We start from the raw sequence: 14,386 nt of genomic DNA on the forward strand, positions 1-14,386 counted from the left end.
CACCAGAGAGCAGCATTGTTCCTCCACAGAAATCAGACACAGCAGCTTTGTAAAAACATAATCCTTTAATAAATATAAATACTGTAAATACAAACATAATATGAGCAATTACAAAAATATACATCACAAAAAATAATCAAAATAAATCCATTTGGTCCTCATGTCCCTTCAGAAGTGCAATCATGTCCAAAAAGTTGATCGGCTCTCCTTCATTTTCTCTTCATCTTATCGTCCTCCAACATTCAGAGAAATAAATAGACGCATAAAACAAAGAAAATCCCCGTCCATCTCATTTCCTATGTCTATTGTGTTAGCTAGTGAATTAATTTTGTAAACATTGTCTGGTTATTGTGTTTTTGTCCATTTTTATGTAGTTGAAGCAGCAGTAGTCAGACACAGTGGAGTAAAGGTTCATCCTCTGGTTATTGTTGTTGAGGCTGGTTAAACTGACCGGCAAACAAAACGGCACCTGAAAACAAACAAACAAACAAAAAAACAGCATAAGTCACATCTCTGTGGTCCTATAGAGATGGATGATGTTGTAGGATTTCAAAATAAAAGCCCTGTGTTACCTGTAGGTTTGTGCTGGATGAGATAGAGGAATGGCCGGTCCAAAGTAAGCTCCTCCACGGCCATACGAGAAAACATTACAGCAGCTAAAAAGACAAGAAAGCATGTCAGGTTTAACAAGACCCGTCTCAGTGATGGGATAGATTCTTTCATCTGACACATACAAAAGAGGTTGGGGCTGCTGATTTGTCTTTTCCTTAACTTTTTATCGATTCAGAATTTTGGAATCACTCAAAAGTTAAAGATCAAAGAAAAATTTTGAGATCAAAGTTGAAGTTCTGAGATCAAAGAAAAAGATCTGAGATCAAAGTCAGAATTGCAATATCAAAGGCAAATTTCTGAGATCAAAGTCACAATTCTTAGAATGTAAAAGGCTCTTTATAAAAACAAAACAAAACAAAACAAAACAAAACAAAAAAACAGTGGCCTCAGCCCTCTTCAGTAAACACCAGACATTTAATTCCTGGTGTATTAATTTGCACATCATTTTCTTTTGCAAACTATTCTTGGCCCTTACTACACCCTTTCCAGTCATTTGGAGAGCAAATATTCAAAATCATCTATATAGCCCTCACTATATAGCCAGCTTTAGATCAAATATTGAACCTACCAGTGGCAGACGATCCTTTGGTTCCTCTCTCGTTCACCTCTAGCTTCACTTTCTGCAGAACTTTGGACACGCACAGACGCTCGTCAGCTGCACACAAACACAGATATCAGTTACACCGCTCTTTAACAGCTTTAAAAAACATTATTGGTGTGTTTCCCTGGAGTTTAACTTACTGGTGATACGAGTGAAGTCAGCGGTCGCCAGGTTGAACATGTCACCCAGACCCATGTTGACCAGAGTCGACTTCAAGTTCACCTCAGAGTCCATTGTGAACCTGCAGTAGACAAATACTCAGTTTATCTTGTTAATTAAAGCTGGAGATCTTATTCAAAAAGCACCAAGCTACCTTAAAAGAAGGAACTATAAAGAGGCATGCATCCAAACTATTTACATTACTGAGCTTTCCTGCAATAATGGACCATTTCTGGTTATTTTCTTGTGATTCTATTATTAATGTTGATGTCTTGAGATAACAAAACTCAACAACTTATATCTTTAGACTTCCAAACCCTTCAGGGGTATACATTTCTGTATCTGTATATGTAGTAGTCCTGTTAAGTTAGTGTCTACTATTCAGATTCACAAAGGTAACAACACTGTAAGCAGCCCAAAGCAGAAATTCACACTCCACCAATCAGAAATGCTCCTATGACATGCTAGGATTGTGGGAAATGTAGTGAGATGGAAAAAAGTGTCTCAACATTTATGATAGACTTGTTTGTGTCTTCTACATGATCATAAATCTTTAATTCATCACTTTAGACCATCTTTTGATGAAAAACAAGTCAGAACTCTGAGAACAAATTCAGAATTCTGAGATCAAAATCAGAATTTTGAGAACAAAGTCAGTATTCTTGGATCGAAGTCAGAATTCTGAGATTAAAGTCAGAATTCTGGGTCAGAACTCTGAGATCAAAGTCAGAATTCTAAGATCAAAGTCAGTATTCTGGGATCAAAATCAGAATTCTGAGATCAAAGTCAGAATTTTGAGTTTATTCTGTAATACTGTTTAAGGAGTAAGGGACACTGAAAAACCAGGGCAAAAGATAGAAAGGGGACTGAGTTAATATCAAAACAATCAATCACAAAGTGAACAAAATTAAAATGTTTGAATCCATGTCCTTTAGGGCTTCCATACAAAATCCTTTTGAGGATAACAAAATTATTTCCCACAATCTTCAGGCGGGTGTAAACTCACCTGGGAAGAGCCAGCTGTCTCTTAACATTCCTCAGCTCTGATCTCCACTGATGAATCCTCTCGCTGCTCAGATCTGCACTGAGCGTGCTCAGTGAAACCTCAGGCTCAAAAGGTGACACCAGGAGCATGCTCAGTGAGTCACCCTCGTATGGGACCTCGATGACGTCGTAGTCAACACCGTCAGACGTCACAAATTCACCTGGTGATTGAAAGAAGGGGTCACTTTAGGGAAAACCATGTTTGGAACCAAAAATCAAAAATGCACTGTTAGTACCAGGAACTAAGCTAAATTAACTTGAAAGTTCTTGGAGCTTGTTGATCCTTGTTATTTTTTTGTGTAAACAGGGTCAAAGGCTTTGGTTAGAGTCTACCTAACAGGGACTTTTAAGGGGGTTGAAATACAGTTATAAAGACCTTAATCCTCTAACTATGAATGCACCAGGTAAATAGGAGCAAGTGATTAAGTTCCCTCTAAAGGTTCCTGGTTAAAGTTCCTGTGGCGGACTAAAGATGACTGCGTGACCTCTGAGCGTACCGTAGTGGAAACGGTTGGTGAGCCTCATCATGTGAACGGGTACTAAGCTGCCGTTAGCGCAGTGGAACATTCTCTCCTGGGTCATTTTAGGGTCAAAGGGAACCTTCCAGAGACCCTCAAAGTGGAGCGCATTCAGGAGAACCATCCGGGTCTCATCAGACAGAGAGCCAGATGCCATGAACTCTGGGATTGATCCTACAGGAGAGAGGACAGAAAAGGAATGGAGTAAAAGTAGGGCACCAAACACGGATCAGACGGAGCTTTAGAGGAATTTTCAGAATGCAGTTGCCATGGCGCTGTGAGTACCTGCTGTGTGGTCTGACACCCAAGCGTTAATGACGCCAATGGCCTCATCTGGTCTGGTGAAGTCCACCTGGTGTGGGTGGGTCTGGAAGGCCTTGGCCAGGGCCCGGCGGTATCCTTTCTCCAGGCTCATCTTCCTCTCCACCATCATGCCGCTCGCCAACTCCACGCCATCCTCACTGGAGAGGTCTCTCTGCAGGAGACGCTGCTGCCGGGACATCCCACGCTCTACATAGTAATAATTTTAGAATATAGGAATGTATTTACCTTCATGCAAAATATCTTTATAAAAATGCAAAAAGGAAATATATGTATAAATTCAAAATAATTCAAAAAATATTTGCTGAAACATGAAAACATTCAACTGACTGCCAAACCATTTGATTTAAATGAATAGAGAATCTTTTTTGCACTTGCCCTTCAGGGCCTCCATAGTTTATCACTCACCTTGCAGAGAGAAGCCCATGGCAGCGTTTAAGGCCCTTCTTGTGTTTCCAGCAGCGCCAAGCTGAGCCATGGTGAGCACTGAGGCCACGCCATACGGAGAGACGGCCACATTCTGGTTGGCTGAGGTCTTGGCGAGCTGAGAAAACACCTTGAGGCCAAAGTCGGTCTGTTTGTCCTGCAGAGAGCTGAGGGCTGCTCTGCTCAGGGTCAGGATGAGGAAGACATACACGCAATGCATCCTGGGAGAGAAAAAAGGAGTCAGTGGTTACTACGGGTGGTTAACCTGCTCTCAGAGATTTATCCCAGAGGTGTCTTAAATATCTGCAGTTACTGTGGGTGTTTAACTTGCTCTGGTTCATGGTGATTTATTCCGGAAAAGTCCTAAATATTTGAGGTTACTGTGGGTGGTTAAAGAAAGTGAACCTGCTCTGAGTCTCAAATATCCAACCCATGTGTCATAAGGAGAAAATGTTCTTCAGAAAAGAACAAATTGAGGTGACTCCGTGGGAAAAAATGCTTTCCATTCTGTTTCTGTTTCTGATTTAAGGTGAACTCAACAACGCTAGAAATGCCAAACACCTGTTTTCAGTCAACATTTATGAGTCAGTGAAGAAGCCGAGGAGCTGAGCATATTTAGCCCCAAAGTCCAGGCCTTAGTTGGCAACTTTTGGGAAAGTGGGCGGAACTGGTGAGGAGCGAGGGTTCCTCGTAAGGCCCTAAAATTTGGCAAGAAGGGGAAAAGGCCCCAACAACCTCGGCTTCAACAACATTCTCTCCTCTACCTTTGATGATGTCGTCCTTTAAAGTGTATAAAATATTTCATCTTTGCTTTTGAAGATGATGTCATCCTTTGAGGTCTTTCAAAGAGATGATGACATCAAAGCTTAAACATTCCATTCATAGGTCCATCTACTGTATCAGACTGTGTACATACATAGTAGCTGTGCTCAGGTACAGAATGATGTTACTGATGGGAAAATGTGCAGGAACTGTACGGCTCAAATATGCCTAATGTGAAAACATCCTGCTGAATTGAAAAAGGCTTAAAAATCATCATCAGGAGAGATTTTACTACAGACAAATGTGGTCAGTTTCTCTGCAGAGATTGTAACATCTGTGCTTGTATTGCTGGATCTATGTGCTCTATGGAAAATCAGAGCAGTCTGACATCGATTTTTAAGCTCACATGTCAATAAGAGTCACACAGTAAAGCTGCAGCCAGAGGTCAAAGGTCAGCGCTGTGACATCACTGTATGTTTGCGTAATTACTCTCTTCAGCTCTGAACACACGTCATTGGCACATACAAACATACACTGGTATGGTAGCAAATTGTCACCCGCTATGCACTGTCAAACCAAACACTTCGGATATAATCAAAATTTTTGCTGAAACTGAGTTTACATAACTAACTTACTTTTTTAAAATTGTGGTGTGGAAATTTTCCTACACTTAAAAACCACAGACTTTAATCTTTCTGTCACTCAAGGTAGGCCAACTTCAGTGACTACAGGTGACAATAGTCGGAAGATCACTCTGAACCAGGAAGTCCCCTTCCATCATGTTCAGAAGACCATCCAATATGTATTGGTTTTGCTCCCCAAAGACAGGACCTTCTTAACTAATTCAGTGACTGAGTTTTATTAACTCAGAAAAATAGAGCTAAAATAGCTATTTTGGATTTTTGATTTAGCCCAGCTCTGTCAAATATATATTTGTATCCATCTGTAAATGCATTTAAGCTGGCTCTGTGTTGCTTAGCTCTTTGAATGAAGCATTGCAGTTTGAATTTGAGATTGAAAATAGAAACATTGGATTAATGACTTCAGATTAGAGGGATACATTAATAAATAAATGAATAAATAAATAAATAAATAATGGTTATTAACTGATGAATCATGGATTATAATGATAATCAAGTTAGAAATCTTGATTTTAACTGATTATGAGTATTGTTATGGTTTCGTATTTTTATTAGAGGTTTACTAGTACTTTAAATTGTTGTTTTGACGATGATAATTCTAATTGTAATAACATCAATCGTCAAATATCTTCGATTTTGTGAAAATTTAAACCATTAAAAGAATGTCTGCTCCTGAAATTGTGCCATTTAACTGAGTTAGATACATGTATTTGCTCTTTTACTTCCCATCTCTTAATGCTTGTAGCTGAGATAATGAATTAAAACCTCATTTACAGCAATAGCACTCACTATGATTAGTTTGGTCACACTATGAGAGCTTTGCCCTTCTTTAGATGGAGTTAAGTCATTTTAAACAAACTCAGATTACTCATAGCAGAAACATGTCTTAATAAACCTCTGTGATTTTCATTGAGTCTCAAAATTAAACGATAAAAATCAACAATCATTGCATGTTTAAAAAACACAAATCCCCTCTGGTGCTGCCTGCTGCCTTTTTTTTGCCTTTTATTTAATTAAAAATAATTTTGTAGATGCAGTGCCATTCATTATTCATGGAGCTGTGTGTTATTTCCTTTTTTTTTGTTTGTTTGTTTCAAATTTTGAGTCTTAGAAAAAGAACAGGCATTAGAGACCCACGCCAACCTCTTTTAGACCCATCTATATAAATAATACATATAAATAATAAATATAAATATAATCATGATGATATTTAATCATGCAGCCACCATCATGTAAAACATGCTTTTGCATTATTTAAAGTATCTAACCTGAGGACAGATGTTTAAATTTATAGTTTTAATGGTTTGAGTTACTATTCCAGTGTTTGGACTCTGGCTGTGATGTCTTTATTCTAGGAGCTCCTTATTCATTTTGCTGATTCAGCTCCTTCTTTTCTTTCACTCCAACTAAAAACATCAAACTCTTCAATAATTGCATGTTAGATAATTAATTATTAAATATTTATCCCAGCTGTTTCTGTTCTTACCTTGCAGTAGTAGTGAAGGTTCAGTCTCGTCTCAGGTTAGTTCAGTCTCTGTCAGTGTTCCAGTCCTTCTATTCCTGTCTGAACGCCTGCCTCTGTTTATATGCTGAGCTGAAGGCCCTCCTCCTCCTCCTCCTCCTCCCACTACAGAGACATGAAGTCATGACTGAGTCTGGTTTCCTGTTTCACTCAAACATGACAGAGCATGGAAACTCACCACTACAACACATACGTAAACACACACTTAAGCACACACAGTAACACACACTGTAACACACACTTAAACTCAAACACAGATCTGAGCGGTGGGTTCAGGAAGCTGGAGTCATGGTTTTTAGTCTCTATCTCTGTTTTTTCCTGCAGAGAAATGTTTTAGAGTCTGATGAGGAAATGACTGAAACGTTTTTGGTAAAAAATAAACTCAGAAGAACAAAACCAGCAGATTAGTCGGGAGGTTGGTATGTTAGAATTTTAATGTTTGTTTTTGGAGGACAGAGAGATTTATTTATACTACTGATCAATTTAGACTCTGATTTAATCATTTAAACTGTGCAATGGTGACATTTGTCAACGTAGTAAATATAAATATCTTTGCTTTAATGATATAAAGTGGATATTTGTGTAGGCTGAGGTCTCAAATACCAGTTTTGTGTAGGAACAGATTTTAATTCAATATTTTGTTTTTCAAAATCTGGCTTTTTTGTCCATCATATCTTGATTTTTGTCAACTCCATCAGTCACACAAAAACGCATCTATTTTTTATTTTATTAATTTTTGATGAATGTCAAGTTTTCAGTTATCCAATTTTGTATTCAGTAATGATATATGATAACAAAATTAATTATTTTCACTTTTTATTAATTTGTTCACACATCTAAAGAATCCATGGATTTCTAACTTTATTTTTAATATTAACCATATTAAACTAATCTTTTTAAATAAATTAGTTATTATTGCATATGGATACGCTAGTATTTTAAGAGGTTAGCAGAATGAAATGAACTGAGGAGAATTCATTTTTTAGTCAAATGCACCAACACATCATCTGATGGAGTAGGACTGTACAAGCTTTTTAATCCAAATATTATGTTACACATATGGACAAAATAATTGGATCTCTTCGGTTAAAGAAAGAAAAAGCCACAGTGGTCACTGAAATGACAACAAACTGGCATGAGTAATAAATAAAAATGTAGTGAACATTAAATAACAAAAATCAGCAGAGCTTTTCAATTGTGGCTAAACAGAATCATTTTAAAAAAACAACTAATGAAACTGGCCTTTACTAAACTGATGGTATCACTAGAAAAGATGTAAAATAATTTGACTATATGCACATGTTAAACTAAGGTGTGTTCTATAATTAGCATCACAGGTGTCCTCAAACTTCTGATCAGTCAGTCTGCCTATTTAAAGGGTTAAAAGTAGTCACTGTGCTGTTTGGTATTATGGTGTGTACCACACTGAACATGAACCACAGAAAGCTAAGGAGGCAGTTGTCCCAGGAGATTAGAAGATAAAGGTAAAGGCTATACGAGCATCTCCAAGCAGCTTGATTTTCCTGTGGCTACAGTTGCACATATTATTCAGAAGTTTAAGGGCTACTGGACTGTAGCCAACCACCCTAGAAGTAGCCGCAAGAAGAAAATTGACGACAAATTGAAGAGATGGATGATAGGAATTGAAACCAAAGAGCCCAGAACAACTTCCAAAGGTTATGTTCTGGGGCTGTTTTGCTGCATCTGGCACAGGGTGTCTCGAATCTGTGTAGGGCACCTATCAAACCTGAAACAGCTGGAGCAGTTTACTCATGAGGAATGGGCCAAAATACCTGTGGACAGGTGCAGAAGTCTCATTGAGAGTTACAGAGATCGCTTGATTGCAGTGATTGCCTCAAAAGGTTGGTCAACAAAATATTAAGATACGAGAACCATTGTTTTATTCCAGGCCATTTTCACATTTTCATTAGTTTGCTTGTAAAATGATTCCACTTCTTTTTTTTGTGTGTGTGTGTTTTTTGTAAACTCTATTCTGATAACAAAGATAGGTTAGCAGGACAAAATTGTCACTATGCATTTTGACTGCTTAGTGGATTTCTAAAATGTAATTTATTTTTCCATTCCATCAGTTCTACATTTATCTAAATATTTAACATACTTTGATTTTTTTTTTTTTTTTTTTGGTTTTTGTGTTTTTTTATTTGCAATAAATAAAGTTTTAATTTTGTAAATTGTATTTGATTTTATGAAATTGTTGCACTAGGGATTTTATTTTGCAATTTTTATTTAATTTGCATCTTTTTTTTTTACTTTACTTAATCGTATTTTTGCTTTTGTTTAATAATCTTGTCTGCAACTATTTTTAACAAATTTATTAAATGAATAATGTTAAATGAAATGCTTTAAAATATTTGTAAATATTTTTGCACCAGCTGAAATGTTTTTTTTTTTTCATAAATATTTACATTTTTTCATTTTGGTAAATATGTCTGCAATTTATTCAAAGATTTTTACATCAGGTAAAATATTTTTGCATTGGATTTGATTTTTTTTTCTGCAGTTTCCCTTCAGGGCCTCCATACATCAGAGCTTGAAGGCCTAAAAATCAAAGTTTAAAGATTTTTCCTGCTAAACAAATGAGCCTGTTAAAATCAACTTCAGCTAAATTTCTGAGAGGAAAGTCAAACATTCTCAGTTTTCATCTCCTCTAAGTCAGTTGTAGTACAGTAAAATTTTCCACACTGTCATCCTGATCATTGTCATGTTTGAACACGTTCCTGTCCTACCTGAGGTGACCTGCAGGCTTTGACAGTGTGGATGTTAAAACCATTAACCATGAATCAGTCAGCTTTCAGACTTTTGAATCATATCTTAGAGATCTCCTCCTGCAGGACCAGCAGAAGTCTGCTCGTTGTGTAATCATAGATTCAGACAAAATAAAAATCTAAACCATCCTGCAGCTGAAGATCTCTGATAGAAAGTTCCAGGAGAACCAGCATCAGGAGCATATTGGTGTAAAACCTCCTTATTAATGACTGTCTTTATTAGTTTAACACTGAGCACACTGGCACATTCATGGACTCTTAACATTAGCTCATCGTCCATTTACAGTCACGGCCCGGACTCTCTCTTTGGGTTGGGGGGGGGGTTGAGATGGACGGGTGAGGCAGGGGTGACACATAAAAACACCAAACATGGTCGTATGGCTTCAAACATTCCTGATGGGACGACTCAGCAGCGTGTGGCAGACAGCGAGGAATAGCAAGCTTTTTCCAAAGAATGAGACTCCTGAATGAGTGCTCTTTTCCTCTTCAAACTCCAGAGAGTGTTACTAGTTCCTGTGTGTCAGCGGCCTCACCTCTAATGGTCCTGGGTTTCCCTTCAGAGAATAAAGACTGAACAAACAGAAATGGAGATGATCAGTTCGACTGGGAATACTGGTGTACGTGTGATGGGGAGGGGGATAGGATTACAGCTCCAGGATGTGTTAGAGTCAGCCTGCATGGATCACCAATAAAATCAACATTGTTATTATTTTTATGTCTATTCAAAACAAAATTAAAAATAGAAAAAGGAAAATTTCTCAAACAGGAGCCAGCTGTTCAACCAGCTTATGCATGAACAATACATCAAGGCTCCCTCCTTAACTCGTCTTGAATTGAGTTGTCAGTTTCATTTCATTATTAGAACACGACTTGACAACTTTTTGGAAGACTGGGTGGAACTGGAAAGTTGCCACAATGGCCTATTATTTGGCAAAAAAGGAGGGAAAAGGCCCCAACATCCCCAGCTTCAGCAGCATTCCATCCTTGCCTTTGAAAACTATGTCACACTCTAAATGTAGAAAACATCCCATCCTTGCCTTTAAAGATACATTGTTTAAAGTGAATATAACATTCCATCCTCTGCTGTTAAAGATGATGCCATCCTCAAAGTTAATAACCATTCCTTCCTTGCCTTTGCAAATGATGTCATCAGTGCTTATAAAACATTTAGTCCTCATGATGATGCCATTTTTAAAAGTTTATAAACATTCCATCCTTGCCTTTGAAGATGATTTCATCCTTGAAGTTGAAAATTATTCAATCCTTACCTTTGAGGGTGATGTCAACACCTACAAAACATTGCTCCCTCTGCTTTGAAGAGGATGTCATTTTCAAAAGTATTCAAACGTTCCATTCTTGCCCCTGAAGATAATTTAATTTAGGCTTACAAAACAAACCAATTACTGCCTTTGAAGATATCGTCCCCAAAGTTTATAAACATCCCATCCTTGCCTTTAGAGATGAGCTCATTCTTTAAAGCCAATAAATGTCCCATCCTTGTCTTTAAAGACAACGTCATACGTAAGAGTCTATAAAACATTCCATCCTTGCCTTTGAAAGTGATGTCATCAAAGCTTATAATACATTCCATTCCCTGCCTTTGAAGTTTACATAATCCTTTGGAGTGTAATGAACATTCAATCATCTGCCTTTGAAGATGTATTTTCCTTAAAAGTGTAGAAAATATTCCATCTTATGCCTTCATAGATGAGGACATCCTTAAAGTCTATAAACATTCCACTCTTTTCCTCAAAGATAATTTCATCAAAGCTTATAAAACAATTCGTCCTTTGTCTTAAGATAATGGCATCCTCTTATGTCAATCAAACATTCCTTCCTTGCCTTTTGCATGTGGGCTAGTCTAGACCTCCAGTTGTCATTCCAGTCTAACCAGTACCCCACTACACTTACGGAAATATTTAGGCCAATTCTTAAGATTTATGTGTATATTTGCATATAAAATTTCCATCCTTTCGAATTACTTAGATTTAACATAAATCTAGTGTGATTTAGAGTGACAAATATGCAGCACATAAAGTTTATTGGCCTGTTTATGTTAAATCTAAGTAATTCAAATGGATGGGAATTTTATATGCAATTAAAATACATAAATCTTAAGAATATTTCTGTGAGTGTATATTTATCAGGGTACATCAGCGTGTCCTTTAAAAGCATGTTTATGACATCATGAGGGAGAAAAGCTGTTCAGGAGGCACAGTGAGAGTCTAATGGTATCTCTTGAAGAGCTTCTTATCTCTTCATTTTCACATATGTCAGTAACTTTTAACTTCTCTGTCTTTTTGGATTCTATATTTGTGACTTTCTGGTGAGTTACAGTAGGAACAGCTAAACGATGAACCTGTTCATATAAGGAATGGTGGGTTAATTCACAGACAGCCTGATGTCAGAGCATGGAATAAAGGCATGACGCAACCCTTTAACACCCTCGTTAAACTGAACAAAGAGTCTGGTTTGCTGAGCCTCAGGTTGATGAATAACGACCACATGAAGACGGGGGTTCATCAGTGACATCAGGAGTTATTTTTAGTCTGTTTGTTGACTTCCTGTCATCTAAAACATACTCATCCATCATCGTCTCTCCCCCTGTAACATCTGGTTCTCTTTATGAACCCCCCTGACCCTCCCCTGTCCCCTGAGGATTTGGTACATTCCACATGTGGCTGTGAATGGAAAAGTGGCTCGTACCACCCGCCCACCACTCTGCGGGGGCTTCAGGGATCATGGGAATCTACAGTTGCCAAGACAAAACACAACATCACAAACAGAGACAATGAATATAAAAATAACTCCTGTTTCTGCTCTGATAGGGATCAGATTATCTATTGTAATATTAATAGGCTCCCTGTATAAACAGCATGTGTTTAGTGTTTTACTGATAAGCCATGGTTAAATGATGGTTAATGGTTTTAAAAGGCAGAAATCAAAGTGGTTAAATAAACCAAGAATAAAAGGACTGCAACAAGACGAAATAGTGGATGAATATTCCATAAAAAAGCATGTTTGTCTTCCTGCTGTCACAGTTCTGTCATTTTTCATCACTTTTACCTCAATTAAAATTCGGAATTAAACCATCCTGGATAATGAGGGGAGCTTCTGCACAAAAAAGGACAAGCTTTTACATTGAAATTGGAAGTGCAAGCAAGCTTTTAATTTGCCTGTTAAATGTCTGTTAGATGAAGGTGAGCATGGCTCTCTATCAGCATTTTTTTGTCCATTTTAGCTGAGAGACACAACCAGCAGTGGGAAAAATAGGCCCTCTATTCTCAAGATTCTCAGTGCTTGAGATGCAATGATAATGCAGGTTGTCGAAAAGCTATCACTTGTTGACATGCAAACCAAAATGCTGTGAACATGCCCCCAGTCTGGAACAGGCCTCAGGCCTGATTTTGTGCCTGATTTTCCCCCACAGCAACTGAGAAGGAACAGTCTGATCTAAGACTTGATTCTGCTGATTATTCAACTAGATAATCTTCAGGTGTCTGGTGTGTGGCATCAATATTAATATTTCACTGCTCCCTATTGAACCAGACCCATCCACTTTTGCAAAAGTTGCGAACTATGGCCTACTATTTGGCAAGTATGGAGGAAAAAAGACCTCAACATCCCAAACTCCACCAACATTCTGCCCTCTGCCATTGAAAATGATGTCAGCCTCTTAAGTGTATGAAACATTCCATCCTTGCCATTGAAGTTGAGGTCATCTTTAAACTTTATAAAGCATGACATCTTTAGCATTGAAGGATGGCATCTTTAAATGCAAAGATGGAATGTTTAATAAACTTTAATGTCAAAGATGAAATGTTTAATAGGCTTCAAATGTAAGGATGGAATAGGTTTGAAGTGATGACATAATCTTCACAGGCATGGATGGAATGAAATCACCTTATAAGGCAAGAATAGTATGTTTTTATGAGCTTTAAAGGATGGTTGGTTCCATCTTTAAAAGCAGAGGAGGGAATGTTTTGTGCAGGCTTTAAAGAGTGACATCATCTTCGACCTCAAAGATGGAGAGTTTTATAAGCTTCAAAGGATGACATAGTCATCAAAGGCAAAAATGGAATGATTTCTAAGCCTAAACGACAATGGCATCTTCAAAGGCAAGGAGGGAATTTTTATAGGCTTTAAATGATGACATCATCTTTAGAGGTAAGAAATTAATGTTTTATAGGCTTTAAAGGATGATATTATCTTCAAAGGCAAGGATGGGGTGTTTTAAAGGCTTAATGGATAATACCATCCTTAACAGCACGGGTGGAAAGTAAGGGTTAACCCTAACCCCCCAAAGATGAAATAATCTTTAAAGAAAAGGATAGTTTTTTAAATACAAAAAATGACTACTTCTTCACTGGCAAGGATGGAATGTTTAATGAACTTTGAAGACATCATCTTCAAAGGGGAGGCTGGAATGTCTTCTAGGCTTCAAGGGATGACATCAACTTGGCTGAGGAAAGCAAGGTTCCAGAAGCTGGAGATGTTGGGAGCTGCTTCTCTCTATTTTTGCCAAATAGTGGGGCTTTGTTGGCAACTTTTGAAACGTTGGTGGAACTGGTGAGGGGTGAGGGTTACACTAGAATAGGAAGGGATGATGGGGTGGCTCTGAGATGCTGGTGATGATGAAGGAGGCTCCCACTAGACACCTCTGGTAAAGTTCTGTCTTTTTGCTCACTGTCAGTCTGCATGGTTGACCTATGGAGTCAAATAGCACAGCTGAACTGGGTTTAGGGATCTCCTCACAGAGTGCGGATCCTTTTATCAGGGCGGGAGTATCATGCGTTTGCCTCACATTATTCAAAGTAAACACAGATACCCTTAAGACAACTGCTGTTATAATATTCAACCTGCTGAGGTGGATGTTAGAGTGCCAATGCTGAAATCACACGTCAGTCAGTGGCGTTCATTTTAATCCCTGGATGTCTCTGACTTGATATGATTGTGTTATATGTTGTTGAAATTTGCTCTTGATTGCACCAGCA

At 37.9% G+C, this 14,386-nt stretch overlaps 1 protein-coding gene across 1 annotated transcript; it reads right to left on the bottom strand.

Moving 5' to 3' along the window:
• Positions 1 to 52: 52 nt before the first annotated feature.
• On the bottom strand, positions 53 to 6,640 carry serpine1 (serpin peptidase inhibitor, clade E (nexin, plasminogen activator inhibitor type 1), member 1). The gene is made up of 9 exons (XM_041780043.1): positions 6,571 to 6,640; positions 3,664 to 3,902; positions 3,220 to 3,444; positions 2,914 to 3,108; positions 2,379 to 2,577; positions 1,354 to 1,454; positions 1,181 to 1,267; positions 573 to 656; positions 53 to 469 (listed from the first exon to the last, which is right to left on the bottom strand). Exons 2-9 carry the CDS (start codon positions 3,899 to 3,901, stop codon positions 423 to 425), a joined length of 1,176 nt encoding a protein of 391 aa, XP_041635977.1. The 5' UTR covers position 3,902; positions 6,571 to 6,640; the 3' UTR covers positions 53 to 422.
• Positions 6,641 to 14,386: the final 7,746 nt, after the last annotated feature.

The sequence above is a fragment of the Cheilinus undulatus genome, linkage group 22, assembly GCF_018320785.1.
Source record: "Cheilinus undulatus linkage group 22, ASM1832078v1, whole genome shotgun sequence".
Lineage (NCBI taxonomy): Eukaryota > Metazoa > Chordata > Actinopteri > Labriformes > Labridae > Cheilinus > Cheilinus undulatus.

What these genes read in the sequence shown, in the direction of transcription:
- serpine1 (XM_041780043.1), bottom strand. Translation starts at nt 3,901, where the DNA reads ATGCATTGCGTGTATGTCTTCCTCATCCTGACCCTGAGCAGAGCAGCC. An exon ending in CAAAGGATCGTCTGCCACTG is followed by an intron (nt 657 to 1,180) that starts GTAGGTTCAATA and finishes TTGTCTTTTTAG; the next exon opens with CTGCTGTAATGTTTTCTCGT. An exon ending in CATCCAGCACAAACCTACAG is followed by an intron (nt 470 to 572) that starts GTAACACAGGGC and finishes GTTTGTTTTCAG; the next exon opens with GTGCCGTTTTGTTTGCCGGT.